The sequence below is a fragment of the Nilaparvata lugens genome, chromosome 2 (assembly GCF_014356525.2).
Source record: "Nilaparvata lugens isolate BPH chromosome 2, ASM1435652v1, whole genome shotgun sequence".
Classification (NCBI taxonomy): Eukaryota; Metazoa; Arthropoda; class Insecta; order Hemiptera; family Delphacidae; genus Nilaparvata; species Nilaparvata lugens.
The window spans coordinates 33470230-33493193 of NC_052505.1; the positions used below are offsets into that span (position 1 = coordinate 33470230).

Genomic DNA, 22964 nt, shown 5'->3' on the forward strand with positions numbered 1-22964 from the left:
CGCTCGCTGCGGCTCCAAATCGATAGCAAACCATTAATACCGAACTCAACCACGGTGGTCCGAACGGCATCGCCATCGCTGAATTCTCTTCCCGGTTCCCGCTTATGTAGTTACAGTCACTGACTTCATTATACGATTGGTTTTTTCTATTTTGTAAATGGTAAAAGATTGGTTTTCACTTCTGTTAGGCAATGTTATTTCTTTTGCAATGCATGATTGGTATAAAGTTCCATTCTGTAAGACCATTGTGAGTTCAATCTGTGAGTAATAAATTCATTCAATTTAATTTATCCTGTTAGCTATACATCAAATCTATCTCCTTCTTTTGAATGGTATAATTCTCTTTTTGAATGAAACTTGTAGATTGATTATTGAAATCTCATTCTGAGTGAATTATTTCAATGGTCTGCATTTCAAAACTGATAGATTATCAGGATTGAAGGATAGTTTCGTTTCTTCACTTGTATCGATTGTTTCAAGTGACATTTGAGAATTTATAATCGTTATCCATTGTCTTTTGTTAATAAGTGGCTATTCATTGTAAATACGAGTATTATTATAGAGTGACTATTGACTATGAACAAGAATTGTACTTGAATATTTGTATTTGTTCAGGATGATTGTATTTGTATCCTGGATATTAATCAATACGGAAGTGAATCAAGCTGTGTCTGCCTCCAATTTATATACAGTAGTCAAAGTTCGTTAATCAGTTTGTGCATATAATGAATCCATCCCAATCCCTTCATCATCAATTGAATTTTGAATTTTGAATTAGTAATAAAACCGAAGTTAAACCGAGTGTATATAGTTCGACCGATGCATGGAAATATTTATTTTAGCATCTTTATCAATTAATATCATTCTATGTGCAAGTATAAAAATGCTTCCATGAAATACAGTCTCCGCGACAACAGCTTCTCTAATTGATTGTTTGGGTGTCTCGTACAACAGACGCTATTAAAGACAGGAAGTGAACGTCAATTGTTTTTGGCAAAAGCTGGCATGATGTAGCAACCGAGCAGCTTGCATGAACGCTCGCCAATATTCGTCAAATCTCACGTTTTATGATGGGTGGACTTGAGCACTGATGAGGAAGAGACATGCGTCAGTAACTGTGTGTGAGTGACTGATCCATTCAAGGTCTGAGACTCGTTCATCATTCATCACAGCAAGCTCATTCACAATCGCATTCATAATTATTGAATTCGCTCTGTGCAGCTTACGATCGTTAACCGCATATGAGCTAGGGCAGCTAGCTGCTCCAGCCAAACAAGTTCTGTACTCAGATTCAGTAGCAATACCATTAATCAGCTTCTCCTTCGATTCAAGAATGGAACATTTTAAGACATCTTGAAATTATTTGTTTGAAGTCAAAATCAAGTAAGAGTAGCTTATTAGTGTTTAACTAGGTGCTATAAAAATAAAAGATATTTGTTTGAATCCATGTACTTTCATGATAATTATTATGATAATCAATTGATGAATTTCTGATTCCATTAATATGACAACTTTTCCTATGTATGGAGGATGAGACAGATGACTAGGAGTTCCTCTTATTCACTAATATTTCATTTTTATTTATTTCTTATGATTCCTTCAAATACCAACACAATATCATGTTCGATGTAACCTTCTATCCATTGTAGTGTGATACAATAATTATTAATTTTATTCTATCCATTATTCCCTTATTCTTAGAACAATTATTCAAAGTCCCTATTTTATAATTTACTTACTCATGAGTACAGTTTTGTTCCCAATGCAATAAACAATGAATAACATCATACTATCATACCATACAGCCTACACTATTATCACTGACAATAAGTAATAGATAAAAAATGAATGATTCAAAAAACTACTGTTCATCAAAATAGTTCAAATTAAATACATTGCATATCCAAATTAATTAATCCAGGAAAAAACATTCATTTCATTATCTAGGCAACTGAAATTTGCCAAATCTCTACTCCAGAAAGAATTATTACTCTGTAAGGTTGAAAAGTCTATTTCATAATAACATTGAATATTCAAAAAGCGGTTGATTTTTCCAGTGATGCATATAACAAAAGAGGGTGTGGTCAAATTTTATCGTTGGCAGGTTGGCGGCATTGTGACGATTACTTCTTTAGCTTCAATGAAAGGGGTAGAAATTCATGTGCAGCCCCCGAACATTGTATTCGCTGGGATAAGCATGCATAATGGCCCACCACAAGGGTATGATGGAGCAGAAGAGGAGGGTTTGAAACAACCCCCTCCTCACTACGAGCTCGGACTTTGGTACAATGGAATTTGGTTGCTTGAGGGCCACGCAAAGAAGGGTGGAGGGTGGAGGGTTTATGCAATGGGATTTATCGTCCAATCTGTATTCGCAGTTTCGTTGCAAGAATGGTGGGTTGGGCCCCTACGAGTATGATAGGATTGAATTTTGGAACAGTATGGGCCGTCTCATACGAAAAATATACAAATGAATAACTTACATGGGGTGCGAATAATAATACTCCTAAAATATGTAATAATTGTATAGTAGCCGTGCTTTGAATGGTCTTCTTTCATTGTTAATATTGCGCTTTATTTAGGAACCCCTTTTGGAGCATAATATGTGGTTGCCAACAAGTTCTATATTATGCTTCTGCCAGAGCCGGCCATTATTGAGCGTTTACTGAACTTTATTATATCCAAAGTACGCAACCCTTCTTTTCAAACAAACTTTCGCAATGTATTGGATTCTTTCCTCGTCATTCTTCACAAATTATATACTTTGTTTGGGTTTCTCAGCGGAAGAGGGCATTTAAAAGCTGAAAATTAAAGTTCCTCTATTATATTCCCTCTATTGTATGAAAATCCTCAAGTTTTTGAAATTGTGGGCCAAAACAAATCCACATTTTATATCTCAACTCATCATCATTGAGCTCCATCCATTGTACACGATATTCACTGTGTGCTATATTTCGAATGACACTTTAGTTTTTGTCAGGAGAACGGTTATCCTATACTATAAAACGAGCAATATTTCTGTTTATATGTTTAGATGTTTTATATATATGTCTGTATGTGACCGGATCTCGAAGACGGCTCTAACAATTCTCACGAAATTTGGAACATAGTAGGTTTATGATATAAAAATTCGATTGCACTAGGTCTTAACCCCTAGGAAAACTCGCTGAACGACATTAAAAGGATAATTCATCCTTGGAAAACCAGCTGAGATTTTCGTCGTTTTTGGATATGAAAATGAGTAAGCGAGTGCGTCTGTGGAAAATCGAAATATTATCTCATCCCCGAAATTCACAAGCTGACAAGTTGATAGCCAAACTGTAAAATATAAACACGACCTAAACGATGAAGAAACGTTGAGGGTTTGAAAAGTGAAATTAATTATAATTAATCCTATTATTAAGCGAGCAATTTCTGTTTTTATATATCTGGTTATTTTTATATCTGTTTATTTATGTTTTACGGATCTCGAAAACGGCTCTAACGATTTTCACGAAATTTGGAACATAGTACGTTTGTGGTATAAAGATTCGATTGCACTAGGTCTCATTCTTTGGAAAACTCGCTGAACGATATTGAAAGGATAATTCATCCTTGGAAAACAGATGTTAATTTCGTCGTCTCTCGATAACAGAAGATGCGTGTGCCTGTGTGGGAGAGAGACAGAATTATTTCCAGCTGTGTAATCATAATCAATCAGCGAGAAATTTTATCCAGCTAGACAATTTAATCGATTTGATCAACATAATCTGATTTGTTGACATGACATGATAATCCTCCTAAACTAGAGTATATCATGTTTTCAAAGTTGATAATTATTTATGACAATTTCAAGTGATTAGTGAGTGTTACTTTGTTATTCAATTTGGTTTGTATATAATCTAAATTATAATTTTTTTGTTTTGAAATGTTTGAACAGAAAATTGAACCTGAATTCAAGTGTATGGAACATAACCTATTCCTGGACTATTTATAGTGTATAAATCAAAATTCGGGAAAGAAACAGTTTTGGACTGTGCCTGTTAGTACTTCCCAAATCATTTCAAAGAATTGTGTTCGGTTTATCAAAAGTCAATAAATAACGGGCGAAGCTCGGTGCCCTGATATTCAAAAATAATAATCATATTCAAAGTAGAAACACATTTTCGTGAGGTTTCCTAATTCATTAAATAGTTAAATTTCCTTTTAATTCTTCAACACTAAAACTTTTTTCAGCAGATGCACACAGCTGTTGGTTGGCTTTTGCATGTGTAGTATTTTGTTTATAAAGTGATGAGACACATAACCAATGACCATAAATTTTCAGTGTTCATAGTGTATTAATAACATTCCTTTTTTGGATAGTAGAATTAGAAGTAATTCTCAAGTGAAAACTTGTATTAATTGTTATGGTTGAACTACTGTCATTGAAGAGGTGGGAATGTTGTAAATCGACAGGTCTATTCTTGCCATTTCAGTAGCCAGTATGTCATGGTCAAGTGAACATCCAGCGATTGTGATTGAAGCTTATTTTTGAAATAATGGCTCAGCGTTTTTGTTGCAGAAATTTGTAAAAGAAATAACATCTAATTTCAACACAAACAAAAAATCTTTGGCTGTGTTTCTGGACTTAGCCAAAGCATTTGATACTGTCCCACACATCAACCTGCTTGAAAAACTTGAAAAATATGGATTTCGTGGTCCGGTCTTGAAGCTCATTGCTCATTGCTCATTGCTCATTGCATTTGGGGAACAGAATACAAATTATAACTCTGAATGGAAAAGAGAGCAAAGTAACTTTAACAGGATTCGGCTTACCCCAGGGTACAGTTCTTTCTCTGATTTTATTTTTAGTTTATATAAATGATCTATTAAGTCTTCCTATCAAGGGATGTAGAGTTTTGTCGTATGCTGATGATACTGCATTGGTTTTTACGGGGACTTCATGGGACAACGTGATATCCTTAACCAACATCGGACTAGCTGGTGTGAGAGTGTGGCTTGTTAGAGATGCGTTGACACTAAATTACTCAAAGAGCGTTTATATGACTTTTTCACCAAACTCAAGAACTCAACCCGATGATATCACAATTCAATTAAATGCAGTAAGAGTACACAATGTAAATTGCCTGTATGGCAAGAACGGTAGCAATCGTAATCAACTGCCTTGCCCTTGTCCCGTTTTAGAAAACGTGACCAAAACAAATTATTTAGGTGTCACTCTGGACCCTCATTTAAGATGGAATGAGCATATAAATAGTATGTGTAGTAAAATGAAATATATGATCCACAAATTTTATAATTTGAGCTTACTCAAAGACAAAGGTCTAAGTAGAATGGTATATCTAGCATATGCTCAGTCAGTCTTCCAGTATGGAATTAGGGTGTGGGGTGGCGCTTTCAATGCACATTTTAAAATATTGAATGTTATTCAAAAGGGTATTCTCAAGGCAGCCTTGGGAGTGCCCAGACGATACCCTAGTCACCAACTTTTTCTGGAATTTGGAGTTATGACAGTCAGACAGCTATATATTAGATATCTAATTAAATATATCAGCAATCATACAGATATCTTTACAATGCATCAAACTAATTATATTTTCAGATCTGCAAACAGATATATTGTTCCTCGAACTAACTATATGCAGAAGACAATTCAACTACATAGTAAATAAACTAATAAATATTATTCCAGAACATTTTATAAAAATAAAACCCTCTAAAGCACTTAAAACAAAAATTGAGAACTGGATCAAGACCGAAAATATTGTAGTCAAACTATTTCAACTCTAGGCATTCATCAACTCTTTATTATCATGTTTTATTCAAATTATTTCCTCCTTTACTATCTGAAAGTTGTCTATCAAACTATGATTTTGTTACTTTGTCTTATCGTTTGTAAGTATTGAGATGTGACCTGGTTTCCATAGTTTTATTTATTCTAGTGGTTTGAATTAGCTCTTTTTTTCTATTGACATGTTTGCTGTACCTAGTTGCTCAAACTCACTGCCGGCGCACAAGTTTTCTTTGCCGGTAGTGCCATTTTGTAAGTTAAAATATTTATTTTATCAATCTGTATTATTTTATGGCAAATAAATGAATTTGAATTTGAATTTCAATATTTCTAATCGACACGCGCCTGTTCCCAGTAGGAATACGATCTTGTTGTGGGTAAAGAATTTCAGGAACACGTTGTCTGCTTCAAAAACAAAACCAACAGGACGAAAACGAACCGTGAGAACGTCTGAAAAACGCCCGAGTACTCGGTCTCCACGAACGCCTGAAAAACGCCCGAGTTACACGGTCTCCACGACGTTCAGCAGCGAAACATGCTGTTGTGCTAGCCATTTCTGATCGGAGTGTACGACTAATTCTTCATTCCGACCTAAAATTCCATCCGTATAAGATAATGTGAGTGCAATAACTTAATGCAAGTTATTGGGCATATTGCAAAGCCGCTTGCGAGATCATTCTCGAAAATGTCCGCCAGGATGCCGTTATTCTTTCAAGTGATGAGGCACATTTTCATCTGTCGGGATTTGTGGATGATCAAAATTACCGTTATTGAGCAGCCGATTATCCACAGAACTAAGGATGACAAAGTCATTCAACGAGAAATTGAAGCAATTCCACAAGTGATCATTGAGCAAGCAATGGCAAATTTTAGAATTAGGTTAAGTGAATGCATGAAAAGTAACGGAAATCATTTGGATGACATAATCTACAAATAAAAAACTTTGTGAGTAATCTATGTAATTCACTATGAATTGCAAAATTTGATCTTCAATTTGATATATTATATGATTCAATTGTACGAAACAAACTTTAGTTATTATCCCTCAAAAATCGTCAGGTTTTATGCCGGGCCCTGTATATAGTTGTGAATGCTGGGCTAAATTTTACCCTAAAAAGTCCAAAATAGTAACTAGATGCTATTAGTGTAGAATAGTAAATGGTAAATTAACAAATATTGTAGCAAACATTCTATAAACTATAAATAAGTTATATTATTATTTCCTCTTCCGTTATAAAATTTGTATGCTTTTGTACTCGAGAGCGAAGCTCGGTCCCCCGATATTTAGATCCTAATCAGAAGAATCAATGAACCATAATTGAAATCAACAATGCTGAAAAAAATAGAATTGAATTTTGAATACTTGTTTACAAACGCTGTTTGTTGAATATCTACAACTCAATAACTTTGCATGTCAAATCATCCACACTCAACTAAACACTTTGACATGAAAGGATAATTACATCTGATTATCAGTAAACATGATATAAATCTTTTGTCGAAACAACACCTACTTATAGATGGTTTTATCTAATTAATTTGAGCTGGGAAGCATTCTATACTCTCTTGGAATAATCAACTTTCAACAATTAAAGCTATATTTATGCAACAATTGAAATTAGAGAGTAGTGAACAACATTCATGGACAGAAAACTAATTGAGGAAACTGAAATCCTATCCAAGAACGATGGAACAAATTTTGAAATCAATTTTAATATGGATCTGCATCTATGTTACTAGACCCACTGGGAAAGAGCTTGAAGAATCATGTGTCTGATGTGTAAAAAAGCCTGATGTGAGAAATAACGGTGGATGGAGATGATTAGTATGGTTTATTATTATTAGGGGTATCACCCGTTACCCAATATCATGTACTGTGCACATATTGTAAACACATTACAAAAATATACTATGGTGTTTTGAATGTTTTGAAAACGTGTTTGAACGACATAACGTTGACAGCTGGAACAAGGGAGCAATCTTGTTGGATATGAGTCGACAGGTTCCAAATACTTCTCACGTGCAGGATGGATATGTTTCAGGCCAACTCATAGCTTCACAGCTTCTCAGAATGAACGGGAATAGTACAGAAGTTATATGATCCAGAGCTACATGCGTACCGTAGAGAGATACAGAGTTATGAGCCCTAGAATAAACTGTTCAATTCAACAGATCTATGATAAATCCATACATGAAATTCTTGAACATTGGAGAAATGTTACAACAATGTTACTGGAATATTGCAATGTTTCATAGCTTATTGAGAGAAATTTTTGTTCGAATCGATAGTTTAATGAATGTTAGATTATTTTTTGAAATGTTCATATTCTTGCTAGACCAGAAATCAGTTACCTTTCACTCATCTCACATAATAACATGCGATTACTCATGAATTCGTAAATATATGATTAGTTCCTCACATCTTAGCCTACCATACTATCAAGCTTTAAAATCTCTGTAATCCAGCTTAGAATAATTTTTTTACTTCAATCACATCATGCTCAATGCATTCCGTTTTTTTAATGGTTTTAAAGGGTGGAAAAAACCAAATTCTGTCAAGAACCAATATCACTTCTCCATAAAACTACCTCCTCGGTGGCTACTATAAAATCAAACTCTATAGTCTATCTGGAAGTCTCTCTATAGTCTAGATTGATTATTAATTTCTAATTCAATCACATCATGCAGACTACAAAATTGAACGCTGAAATTGATGTAATATTAGAATATAATATTGGCTTTTTCTTGATGCGATCAGATAACTCATGTGGAATTAATCAGTGGAATAAAATTAACCTAGAACCCATTCAATTCTTATCCACTTCCTCATGATTCATAATTATATTGTTCTCAAGTGCTTGCACTGAAAATTGGACTGTAATTTATATAAAGTAGAAGAATCTCATACCTTAACCTACTTTTTAACTAGTTTTTGAATCAAAATTCGGAGGAGGAACAGTTTTCTGGATATGCCAGTTAGTTCATTCCAAACGGTTTTTATGAATTGTACATAAATGAATAAATGCATATAAATAAAATGCAACTGTCTGCCCAAACTCTGAAAGTGTGAAAAGTGTCAATTTACACAGAAGTGAAGTGACGCGGACGAGGCATGAAGTGGTGGCGTGGCGCTGACTCTTTATAACTCTCTTATGAACATAATATTCAATTCAAACAGAAGTGGCGTGGCTAAACGTTACTTCTGTTTGCATTGGAACAAAGTTTTTTAGAATAGAACTTTATTTACACAAAAAAATTACATAGCAAAAAGAGAATAATTAGAACAATAAATTAATTTTTATATCTTAGAAATAACTTTTTCGCTAAATATTCATTTTCCTTGGAATAGATGGTTTTCTAGGCTTGGCCAAAGCCGCCAGCATGTTTATAGGAGAGGCGTGACATAAGGTCAGCTCCAAGCTAGCAACACGCTACTGCCACGCCACTTCTCTATGTGAATGAGGCCTTACTCTCTACTTACATCATGCAATAATGAAAACATTTCTGAATTCTAATAATTTTCTATTGGAAAGTGTAGAACTAGTGAGCTGCTGACCTTCTCCTGCTGCAGCTGCTGCTTCATGGCGATGGCGCGCTTCTTGTCCTTGCAGCGCTTGTTCTGGAACCAGACGCGGATGACGCGGGGACTGAGGCCAGTCATCTCGACGAGCTGCTCCTTCATGAGGGCGTCGGGGCGGGGGTTGGCCGAGTAGCAGGTGCGCAGCGTGTGGAGCTGCTTCTCGTTGAGCACGGTTCGCACTCGGGTCGGCTTGCCGTCGGACGACACCTTGGTCGAGCCCCCGCCCCCTCGGCCGCCCCCCGAGCCGTCGCGGCCCTTGTGCGAGCCCGATTCCGAGGAGTCTGCAACACAACCAACGTTCAACATGACTCGACTGTGTCTTTGTTTTTCACCCTGAAACCGCAGTTTTCGTTGAATGTGAAGTTTCAACATCTTTATTAGAATCTACAAGTACTATAGAACAGTGTAAAACCAATCAGAAATAGTCAACCACTATTTATTACACATTATCATACAATACTGTTGTTGATGAGATGCTGTGATATTTGTTGATAATGAAACACTGGGATGCTGTCTAGAAGTATCATCAACTTATTGAAAAATAACGTACTTGTTCCAACACCTATGACTGATTCTCAAACTTTCTTCTCAATTTTTTCGCACTGAAGAAGACATCATCACAGAACGTGGTCCGTAGTTTAGAACCGGTACTCAATATGCTGTCAACATGCTGTTTGTATCAATCAATACGTTTCCAGTACAAATAACGGGAACATAATTAGAATGTTACAAATAATAGAGGAATAATATAATCGGTTCAGAGGGAAAATTAAACTGCAATATTATCAGTGTCTAATTACAGAATGTTTATTATATCATGCTCATGCAAAATCTAAAGTACGTAAATAATTGGAAATACTGGATAAAAATAAGAAATATTGTTGCTATTTGCTTTTATTGTGTTGGAGCGAAATTTCTGTATTTTGTTGTTCATGTACCTATTCAATTGTACTGTCTTATTGTTTCCTGCTCAAGCTTTTTATTCACGTATTCTACTCTTGATTTGAATCCTGATAAACTAAACTGATTGATGATTGGAATAGTAAAATGTGGATGAGGATAGTCAATTTTATCCAAAATGATGCATCTGAACAATTTCTCAACATATCACATAACATAATAGAATAAAGAACACCTATCCAAGGATCAGGATTGGAAATACTGGATAAAAATAAGAAATATTGTTGTTATTTGCTTTTATTGTGTTGAAGCGAAATTTCTGTATTTTGTTGTTCATGTACCTATTCAATTGTACTGTCTTATTGTTTCCTGCTCAAGCTTTTTATTCACGTATTCTACTCTTGATTTGAATCCTGATAAACTAAACTGATTGATGATTGGAAATAGTAAAATGTGGATGAGGATAGTCAATTTTATCCAAAATGATGCATCTGAACAATTTCTCAACATATCACATAACATAATAGAATAAAGAACACCTATCCAAGGATCAGGATTGTGCTTCCTCATGATTCATCAATATTCCACATAACAGCCGACTTTCCAGAATCTCAATTGGACACAGAATCAAATGGACATTGGAAGCGAAATAAACTATTCAGTAAACATAATAAGCAACAATCTTACCAGAGATTTAATTAACTCATTCCAGAATCTAATCCAATGCTTAGTGTCAATCTGGAACTGAATCCTTCTTGATCTGAACCATCTGGTAGACATTACCAACTACGAAGTTGTTCCCAGAATTTCGATACATCCAAGAATCTATATCAGATCTGCTCGAATTCACATGCGTTGATTATTACACCCTAACCATTCAGAAAACATTATTGACAGCAATCTTCCAAGAATTTAAATTAATCTCAAGTGCTTCTCCAATATTTGGTGCATGAATCTTCGTGTTCAGGAGCACATCTCAGTTATTAAACAAACATAATTAATATCAGTCGTCTCAGGATCAATCCGTTATTTGATGCCGAAATCTTCGTGTCGATCAGCACATCCCAACTATTCGGCAAACATGATTAATTCCGTAAGGGATGATAGTGAACGTGTACACACATAATCACGTTCTCCCAAACACAACACAGCAATGCTGCCAAAATAGTTGTACGTCAGCTGTGGCGAGAGGAGGTTGAGATTGGAGGCTGCTCTGATCTGTCGTGGGAAGATGTCAGGCTGCACTGCAGTACAAGGCAAAGATAGACTCTGAGGAGGGAGACCAACATCCTTCTTCCTGGAGCCACTGCAACACGTCATTGTTGATAGACAGCTAAGCCATTGTCAACTCGAGCAGCGCGCTGTAATGTGGCACTAGGAGTTGCGGGGAGAATAAGGATAGGGGTTGCCCCAAAGGGGGGTGTATGGGAGGGGGTATACAAACAGTGCAACGTGTCAATCAATACATGAGGACTTGGGGAACCGCGCTGAGATTTCAACAGATCTACCCATCCCAGTCTAAGGGGTGGACGATCCTTGTGCAAGTGACAGCTTCTTAAATATGCACAGGGATCAATCAATCACATATCATTCCATGTCCGACTTGAGCGAAAATCACATGCAAATCCCAATCTGATTACACCGTGGCCGTCACTGTCAATGGTATTGATTTACTGTGATAATTAGTCTGGTTAATCTCAAGCTAGTATTGATTTGGTTGATGGAGTATGAAAATGTGAAGAGCAGTAGCAGTAGCTATGAGGTTGAGTTGATGGTCTCCTGGTGATGAAGATGTGATTGAATGTCTATGGTCAAGGAGATATTCTGAAACTGGAATCAGTAAAGTACTCTTCTTCTTGGGAGTAATCATCAATGTAAATACAGTAGTTCACTCTTCATTTCCCTGTATAGTGGTTTCCCATCAGTAGTTTACTTTTCTTTGTGTGGCTTGGTCCTTAGTGATCACCGTGTATTTTATCTCGATTGGCCACTATGTACTGTAAATGGCCATGGAATAAGAAGAAAAGTTGCCTCTCTGTGATTAGATGAGATCTTTGCTACAAGCACCTGCCTGGCTGAAATTGTATTCAAATACACAAGATAGTGAATTTTTTAATACGCGGAATTGCGGTTACCAATTTGAATAGCATACATGAAAATATGATACTGCAAAGAGAATACAGTAGCTGATATTCCATGGTGTACGGCACTTACATACTGCTTGAAAACATGATTTTCCATTCAGGAATTCCATCAAATAGAAATTTATTCGTTCTTACTCCACAGATGTTCAAGCGTTTAACCTATTCCGGCTCCCGAATTCAGTCTTAATTTTTTCTGTGATGCCATTGCTTGTGATTTGTGAATCAAATTACTGTAATAATAATGCTAATATCGAGTGACCTGGCTGGCTCAGGTCTGGTGTCAGACTTTTCAGGTCGCAACTGATCAATTTCAGGGCGTAAATAATTAATTTAGAATTACTAATCCGATAATTAACGCATTTACAGTGGATAAAATTGATATGGTAGTATTCATGAAGTGCATTTGCACAAGAATCAAATCACATTCAATCACATTTCACCGCCTAATATCATCAGATACAAAATATAATCGAATCAAACGGTATCTCCACTCCATGATATTATCTAACAAAACTGATGCAACGAGATCAATGAACAAATGTAACTGATATGCAATGAGATAATTTCATAGAGGTTACATTCAATTGTACTTCCATGAAGGTTCACCTGGTTTTTTGTTATGAATTTCTCACCAACCATTCTATATATTCATCGTCCTTGTATTGACTCGTTATAATGTCTAATAAGACCAGTGATTTTCTGAATTGGAATTATGAAACAAAAATAGGAAAACATTATTCATTCCATGAGACATCAATCTCTTTGTCAGGAGACTGAGAAGAATTTCACAAAGAAGATTCCAGCAATCCAATAAGACGAAACTGCGAATCGCTGAGACGGATTTTGAAAGTTTTCTTTCTTGAATTTAGAGTAAGGAGCATTAGACAGAGGGGTGCATGGAGATTGAATTAACCGCAGCACAGACTTTACTCTGCTTCTTTACTCTTATTCTTTTATTTGTGTTTGGTTTTTGTTGAACTGCCCCCTCGTTCTGTGAATCTGGAAAAGAGAAAACTCACTTTCTTTGTCAGCTCCAACTTCGTCAGCATTCTCTCCTCTCCTTGAACTTATCTTCTTTTAACTTTTTAATAAAATACCAGACTTCTTCCAGCCAGCGCAGCTCTATTATTGTAATCTCTTCGCTACAAGGAAAATAATAATTACTCTCCCAAATTGTGAGTTCCTTATTCGTCTATTTGCCTTTCCATCAGAGAAAAATTAGACTTCAAGCAATCAAAACTCATTCGTTTCTCTTGGTCTGCTTCAAAAAATTATATCTCAATCTCTCTTTACATCTGTTCTTTTTCTTTCTTCAGAAATGGTACAACGCAGAGGTTCTCGTTCTTCCCAGATAAATATTTAATGTAATACCCTTATTAAAACCACTTGGAAATTCTAATTAAACCACAATTCTTCTAATTAAGCCATAACTTTTTCAGCATCATTTTGATTTATTCATGTCGTATTCAAGTAATAGAGTTCATTCAAGACCAAAAATATTCTGAAATTAGTCATTGAGAAGCAATTCCAAATTACTGTCAGTTGATAACTCGAGTGTACTGTAATCATTATTCATGAAATTGAGTATATTCATCATCAGTGATATCTATGAGCTGGATAAGAAGAAAAAGTAGTTGGATTACAATGAAATTACGATACGTGCGCTATTCGACGTTTTCATAGAGGGTATCACGAATTTTCATTGCATTTCCATATGAATAATATTCGTAGTAATCTCTGGTATTAGAAATACTAACTATCTGAGTTTGTTCGTATAGGTAAGTTGATGATTGAAGAAGTTTATAATAGTATTCTAGCTAAATTCACCATGAAAATTGAAATGTAATCAGTTGCATATTGTATTGGATTGGACAATACTTCAAGATTTTTCAATTTCTGCCAATTAGCCTACTAATCGAAGTGATCATTACCAAATCAACGCTGCCAGCTGCCAGCCAATACCCATTATTTAACCTCAGAAAATTATTATTCATTAGCTGAATATATTATTTTATCCATATGTATCTATTGTTGATTATGGAATTTTATATAGTTTATTGCATCAGATACATAGTATTAATGTATACAATATAGATTATATAAGATCATATATAGATTATATTGTATTAATAGATGAAATCATCAACGTTGAGCATTTATGAGAAAATATTCCCTTACTAATTTTCTACTATTTGTTAAGAGGCTCATTCGCTCTTCAGGCGAATACAAAGTTTCCCCAATATCACTAGATTCATCCATTAAAAAAGTGATTGGTTCTCTATAATTCAGGAACTTTTCCATTACTAATAAAATATATTTTGAAAAGACGTAGTAGGCTACACAATCACCGTTTACGGTGATTGGCTATATGATTCAGAAAAACTACACTTTGATTTCCTTAATTTCAAGGTAACCTCTCAATTTACATAAATAAAATAATGATTCTCTTAATTCAGTTTTTACTGAAGTTTTATTATCAATCTATTTAAATTTGAAATTGTTTGTTTTATCCTGATTTGTATATTCAGATTGATGATTTGGTGTATAAATTGAAATGGAAATAACCTCCATAATATTTGGACAATTTAAGACAAAATTTGGAAATTGAAGAAGTTTTGGGCAATAGCCTGTTTTTTTCTTTTCCGACTACAGTATTGTTTGCTCTAATAAATGAATAAATGCATTCTTTTAGCGAAGAAGGTCATTCGGCTTACTTTCCCGATATACATGGATATCATAATATCATTATTATTTTTACATATTATTATTTATATTACTCATATATCCAGAGAGTAAAGAATGAAAGTACCTGCTATACTTTCTGCATGTATCTTATTTGGAACATAAATTAAAAATATAGCTCGATATAGAAAATACATTCATTAGCCTACATTAAAATACATACAGGCATACATCACATTCATTTGCATTTAAGAAAACTCTATTCTTGTCGCTTCCATGCAATAGTCAATCAAAACTCAATAGGAGAAGATTCAATGTGCTTGTAGTTATCCTTCCCACTTTTCATCCTACCGTCCATTGTGACTCATCCTGCAACCCCCTCAAAGGGTAATCGCCGATAAATGCTTATGACAGTGTTTGGCTGGCTTACTGGGCAATCATTTCTGGAACCAAGTGGGGAGGGGAGAGACATAGATGGATTGATTCAAATTAGCTGGCTGTAACAACACAAGTCAACAGAAGAGAGCGAGATACCAATAGTGGAGCACCGGCCTCCAGCGCAAACAAATGCCAGCATCCGATCAGAGATTCAATATGAACTGTCAGCATTCCTTATAAGTAACAAGAGCACTTCTCATTCAACCAATGCTGACACTTGAAGTGAATCTCACTAGAGTTGCTAATCCCTGAGACAGGGTTGTGCTGGATGATGCCATGGACCATGGATGGTTGGTCTTTGAAGAGGAGTATGCTGGACCCTTGTGAGGGGTAGGTGTAGGGGGGGCGAGGGATGTGGTGGAGGATGAGAAGGAGGAGTAAGAGGAGGAAGGTCCTTTGATAAGACGACGGTAATTGGTGGTACGCGGACAGAGGAGTTCATCAGCTAATGGAGGGATAGCCCTGTCCCCCACCCCCGGGGGCACCCACCTTTCGACTAATTACAGCCGCCCCCGGACACAGTCCACCATCACCCCTTCCTTGACCACTCCGACTTACTAATAACTTAATGCAAATTTACACTCGGCGACTGCCTACCCCACTGGGGCTGGACGGCTGCGTATTAATGCGCCCCTGCATATTAATGCGCCCTAGGTAAGCCTCGACCGCCGTCCAACACCCCTAACCGAATACCGCCTATCAACGCGTATGCAAAATTCACATCACACCTGCTCCGCATCTATTATGCAGCTAGATAATAATTTATCTCACCCGCCCAGAGAAGGCGGTGTACGGTTTATCGTCTCGGCCGCGGTGGCTAGGCTTCAATCTTGTCTCACACCAACGTAGGGAGGTTACACCAAAATTAGGAATAGTAAATGTTCTGACACCAAAATACAAAAACGTTACTTCACCAATACAGGAAGAGTACTGGAAGAGTGTATACCAATACAGGAAGAGTTTACTCGGAAATTCGAAATTTAATCCACTCCAATATGGGACGATCACACAAAAATAGGAAATTGATCCCACAACGAAATAGAAAGTGATACAGGGAGGTTTAATATAATAACAAACTTCATCGTAAATTGATTGAAATCAATTGCAATCATTTTTCAGATGGACATTGTAAGTAATGGAGGACAGGTTCAAACAGATTCATGTTTGAATAAATGTGATGTGGTTTATTTTTCATTTGACTTCCAACATGTCCAGGTTCAAATTCATCCATCTAGCCATCTGTAGATAGAAAAACGCCAATCCAACTGAAATACAAATTACGCACGAAACAGTAATATTTAGTATGGTTAATTCATCGGTCAAATGCATAATGATGAAAAGCCTACAATCAACATAATGTATTTTGGATAGGTGAGATATTAGTGAAAATGTAGTATTCTAATGAGAAACCCACAGTGATCGCCCCTATCTTTTATTAATAATATGTCAAATTCAAATTGATCAGTAATAAACTATGCCTTTGAAATCCAGTACCTAGATGTTGTGTGTTACAGTTACAGCATAGAAATAGAAAAAATGAATAAAGAAATAAATTATTGTAGAGTATAGATTTAGGCTGAGTTATTTATTGTCTGTTACAATGAAGTGCAGTTATTTCAAAAAAAGGAATGAACAGTGTCATTCGAATACAATGGATAATGCATTTATTGTATGAAAATGGATTTACAATTCGCAGGTGGAACTATGCTTAGTTGTGATTTTTGACACTTTTATACACAAGCCCATTGAAGTAAAATCATTTATTTTCAACTCTTCCAGATAACACATTAATTTATCATCAAGTTTGTTTTCGTCTTATGCACATTTCTTATCTATCAACTTCGACTACAGCACTACTTCACGATTAAGAAATCAAGAGTTCTTCATTGTTTGAAATGAAATCGATTTCGGCAAACTACACAGGCCAGCTTCTAATTGTGGGTGCATGTAACCTTATCAATAATCAAATAAAATATTGGAGACTGGGGCAAAAATAATTGAAATTTTTATCGAGTGGCAAGGCGGCTGATTGAAAAGAGCAGAAGCAGTGGTGTCATCTTTCCTGATATAGTGAAATTCACTTCAATTTGTCAGGATTTCTCATGAATGACATCGATGCTACCCATGCAACCTACGTTGACAGTTAGGAGTGAATCTCACAATATCTGACTTGCACTCGTGAAATGTTTTGTCAGCTGATAGAGAGGTCGTCGGCACTCCAAGTCAATCAAAGGCAGTCAGGCACTCTCCACTGTCTCTCAGTCTTCTCTATCTTCTCCTTCTTTCTCTTCGTGAGCTTTCCGTATTTGCTCTTCACTCAAAATATTGACTCTGTTGGGGACGATAAAAAATACATCTCTGTTGTGCGAGAGGACGTTTTGATAAATAGAAAACGCGCCGTGACAAAGAAAACGCGCAGACACAGAGTGGCATTATTCGAGAGTGGCCCTCTTTTACTTCTCCTCCTTCTCATCTTCACCTTCTTCATCTCCTCCTTATTCTTCTTCATTCTGCTCTCTGCTGCTTTTGTCCTTGCTGCTCTATCACACAATGGGTCGTTGTCGCATCCCTTGCTATTCTTTGCTGCCCCCTCCCTCTGCAATGTCCGACGGACGATTAGAAGCACTCGGAAGTGTAATGTCTAATACAGGCGCAGCCAGACACTGGAAAACGATGAGGCATCCGGGAAAATCGTTTTGGAGTGAGCGCAAAGTTGCCCGTTGATTGATGTTGACAACATTGGTTGAAAACATTCATTGATGCGTTTGCCGTTTTCTTCAGGAGGGCAATCCATTGTAGCTTGGGTGGAGCGCATTGAAAGACGAGATAAAGAAAGAAAAACAGTTATCTAGGAAAAGTATGGAATTCGAACCTAAATAAGTTGAAAAGCTTGCCTAATGTATAATATCGGGGCACAGAGCTTCGCTCTGGAGTCCAAAAGCATAGAAGAATAATTTATATTTATTTATTTATTGATACACAGAACACAATCTATTCTTTAAAATGATCGGGGAAGAACCAACAGGCACCGCCCAAAACTGTATCTTTCCCGAATTTTGATTCATACACTGTAGTCCAAAAAGTAGGTTTTGTTCCATACACTTTTGAATTTAAGTCCAATTTTCAGTCAAAACATTTGAAAACAAAAGCTTGAATTTAGATTGTTTACAAACCAGATTGAATAACAAAATAACCCTCTCCAATTACTATTAAAACTGTAAAATAATTATTAACTTTGAACATTCTGATACACTCAGTTTGCTACAATATTTGTTAATATAAATAAAAAAGTAATGAATCTTGAACAAAATCATATCGTTGGTGATGTAAACAATCATATAATGTATAATATGTATCATATCATATAATATGTTGATAATGTCGATTGATTTCTTGCCACATAATATATCTCTCGAGATCAGCGGATTGAATGCAATACAGCTGAACATAATTCCATCTCACTCCCACACACGCACTCGCATCTTCCATTATCGACAAACGACGAAATTGTCAGCTGTTTTTTTCTAAGGAAGAATTATCCTTTTCATGTCCTTCGGCGAGTTTTCCCAAGAATGAGACCCTGTGCAATGAAATTTTTATATCAAGAACCTCCTATATTGCAAATTTCATCAAAATCGTTAAAGCCGTTTTCGAGATCCGTTGAACATGCATAGATACATGAATAAATAAATATATACAGGAGTTGCTCGCTTAATATAATAGGATTATTTATTCCTTACATAAGCTTTTGGAATCTTGAAGTGATCCAATTCTCAATCAGTTGATAAAGCTTGTTCATCTCTCGAATATCGCTTTGAAACTTTCAAGGCAGTTTTTGCAAACAATATCCAACAACTTCCTGCCTAGTTACTAATAAGAATAACCGATAAAAGCTATAGAAGTAATAATTATACCTTGCAGCTGGTTAAGATATAAGAATAACCGTTAAAAGCTATAAAGTAATTATATCTTGCAGCTATGGAGTGATCCGTGGTCTAGTGGAAAGAGTGCTTGCTTGCGTAGCAGCATAGAGATCCCGGGCTCAAACCCTCTCATTACCAGAAGTTTTTTAACCAGATCACTACCGTGTTATCGGATGGGCACGTTAAACTGTCGGTCCCGGCTGAAGTATGACAGTCGTAAGGCCCATTGACGGCTTAAATTATATATTCAGGCGGTGGGACCTTCCCGCAAGGGACTCCCCACCAACAAAAGCCATACGAATTTACTTTTTATCTTGCAGCTGGTTAAGAAATTCGGATTGGAATTCGAAGCGAAGAGATGAGCCATGAACGCCATTAGAGTTTCAAGTCTAAATTACATCAAAAGGTCTTTCTAGATCCAAAAATGTATGATAATAAGTAGGATATTATTAGTTGGTTGTAGGGAAATTTTACAGTGGAAGTTTTCACAGTTCGTTTCATGGAAGCCTCAATAATGGAAAGCTCGTAATCATAGTAATTAATTGATACAATCAATAAGTCATTTGGTCAAAGTTCGAAGATTGGTTTGGTTTGAAGTGATCAATTAGATCGATTTTTCCATCCTGAACAATGTAATTATCATCGAACACGCAATTTGAGCCAACCAACTTTCTGTACTTGTTAGCTCGAATAACAGATTGTTTGGCTTGTAATAAGGCGATCAAATTGTGTTTTTCCAGGCTAATATAAACAGCCACTCCTCTCTAACTCATTCTCACATGTAGTGAAAGGCAACGAGCACATATGTGCCCCAAAATAGGAATTATTGGAGTGCGACATGAGTGCTTAGTACATCGAATGCCGAGCCGAGTGCAACAGATTAACCTATCTCTCACTGCTCTCCTCAAGTGAGATTCACCTCACTCTGTCAGCATTGATTGAATGGGAAACGTCGATGTTATTCACAGGGGATACTGACAAATTAAGGTGAGTGTCACTATAACTGATACGTATCATAGTACCATATGTGATGAGGACGCCCCAACTGTTTGTTGTTCGTTCAATTTTTCTCCTTTCACATTTTTTGCGGAACTAATCTGATGACCCTCCTCAATTACAATCATTGGGCTGATGCGTTTGCTAGCATTGTTTGTTTTTCTGAGGTATTGTTGGGTCCGCTACAGATGTCTCTTATTTTGAGTTTCTGTTGATTGAATCATCAGTATTAAACAATCGATTATCTGTTCAATTTTCCCACTTCGACGTATAGGAACAATGATATGAGAATTTATAGAAATAGCATTTGATACAGATGAATATGTTCATTTTGAATAGAAGTAGATTATGATATCGATTTGGATACGAAATGTCACTTACTCGAACCTGTCCATAATTCAGTTTAATAACAGAATCTGTTTTCCAACAAAGATTAAAGGAACGAAACATAACTACCAGAAACTAGCATATTGCAAGATATATATTTTCTTTGGTCTTCAAACTGGTTGTTTTCTAGATCTTTCCATAAAAACTCACCTGTTCCGACAATAAAAAATGGATTGACAACTTTTCGATAGATATGAATCTTGAACAAGGGATCGGATTTGCTTGGTTCCAATAAAATTGGGTCAATAAACATTTAAAAAAACTAGTATGCATCCAGCAGAAATCGAACGATGACTTTGTCTCCGTCAAATATCGTATTCTATAAAAGTCTATTTCATTCGAATAAAAATGTTCACGCCGACTTAATTTTTGTTCTCGGAGATGGAATTGTCTTCGAACTGGTTTACTTAGTTTGTGGTTTACTTGGTCCAGTTGGAGTTTGTGAAGAATTTCAAAGTTTAGAGGAAATATTTAACGAAATATTATGGACTTCTATCTTTTCCATTTTCTCCAACCACACAGAAGACCTTAGAAATATTATGAAAAATTAAAATTAAAATTTGAATCATATACACTCAAAACTCTCACTACATGATGTATCCATGTAAGTATTCATGTTGGAAATTATTTCTATCAAAACATTCAATCACATCAATTTCCTAAATTGAACATGTTTTGAAGAGGCCATGCCTCGTTTGTATTCGATTCATCATCGAAAGCGTTCAGTCAGAATTCATTTCTCCTTCAATTTGGAATCAGAATACTGTTTTGATATTATACATAAGAGTAGGCTATGTTCTCATCAATGAATATGAGACCAACTAGGTCTCAGAGAATCCTAGGTCTCAAGGTCATATTGATTAAGTCAATGATTTTACAAAAATGTGTTTGATTAACAAAATGATTTGCTCCGAGAATCGGGTATGGCAGGCGTCTACAATTTTATTTTTAATTTCCTTGCCCTATTACCATAGGTAAGGAAAGTATTGCTTTCCGAAAAAAATTAAGGAAGGGAAGGAAAGTATTGCTTTTCGAAAAAAGGTACCCCAATTTTTAAATTTCTATACATTTCAAGGTCCACTGAGTCCAAAAAAGTGGTTTTTGGGTATTGGTCTGTATGTGTGTGTTTGCATCTGTGTACACGATATCATCTCATCTCAATTAACGGAATGACTTGAAATTTGGAACTTAAGGTCCTTACACTATAAGGATCCGACACGAACAATTTCGATCAAATGCAATTCAAGATGACGGCTAAAATGGCAAAAATGTTGTCATTAAAACAGGGTTTTTCGCGATTTCCTCGATTTTGATCAAATTCATACCTAAAATAGTCATTGATAAGCTCTATCAATTGTCACAAGTCCCATATCTGTAAAAATTTCAGGAGCACCGCCCCTTCAATGCAAAGTTTGATTTTAGATCCCAATTATCAGGCTTCAGATACAATTTGAACCAAAAATTTCAAGTGGAAAAGATTGAACATAAAAATCTCTACAATTAATGTTCAGTAACATTTTCACCTACAATTGAAAATAAGCTCGAAATTCGAGAAAATAAGATTATTCAATTGCAAACTGTTGGCAACTGTAGATTCTCTCAAATCATTCACTATGAAGAGATAGCAGACCTCGTGTGTCTCCAGCGTTATTGTCCTGTCACCAGCTGGCTCAGATCTTAGAATAGTAGACTTGAGATGCGCGTGAACACTTGCGTCAGATGATCAATTTTCATAACGGCAAGGAAACTTGTTTGAGTGCGCCACACCAGATTTCTTTCACTATGAGACAAAGAAATCGCGAGTATCAAGAGCTGAACGAGGTTAACGATTGTAAGAAAGAAGTTCGAGAAAAGATTGAATTAACATAGATGAAGAAGTATTAATAAGAATATCAAGGAGAAGTTGATAGGGAAGTTTTAAAAGTTTTAAACAGATTTAAAGTTTTGAAGAGAGAGATGGAGCACACAAAAAAGAGGATGAATATGAAAGTTGGAGAGGTTGGTTATAGATTAGAGTTATTTATTCATGTATGTCACAATACACACTACATTTTTCTACCAATTTAGATTAAATGACAGTACTGCTGATTATTCAAAGAATTTTACAAAGTATGAACAATTAATTAATTAATGAGAATAAC

At 35.8% G+C, this 22964-nt stretch overlaps 1 protein-coding gene across 2 annotated transcripts in view; it reads right to left on the bottom strand.

Moving 5' to 3' along the window:
* The window catches only part of LOC111046733 (insulin gene enhancer protein ISL-1), an 83410-nt gene that overhangs the window by 15037 nt on the left and 45409 nt on the right, over positions 1 to 22964 (bottom strand). For both annotated transcript variants that reach the window (XM_039421064.1, XM_039421062.1), the window contains exon 4: positions 9330 to 9634. In XM_039421064.1, coding sequence (XP_039276998.1) covers positions 9330 to 9634 — 305 coding nt within the window. The remainder of the gene's footprint in view (positions 1 to 9329; positions 9635 to 22964) is intronic.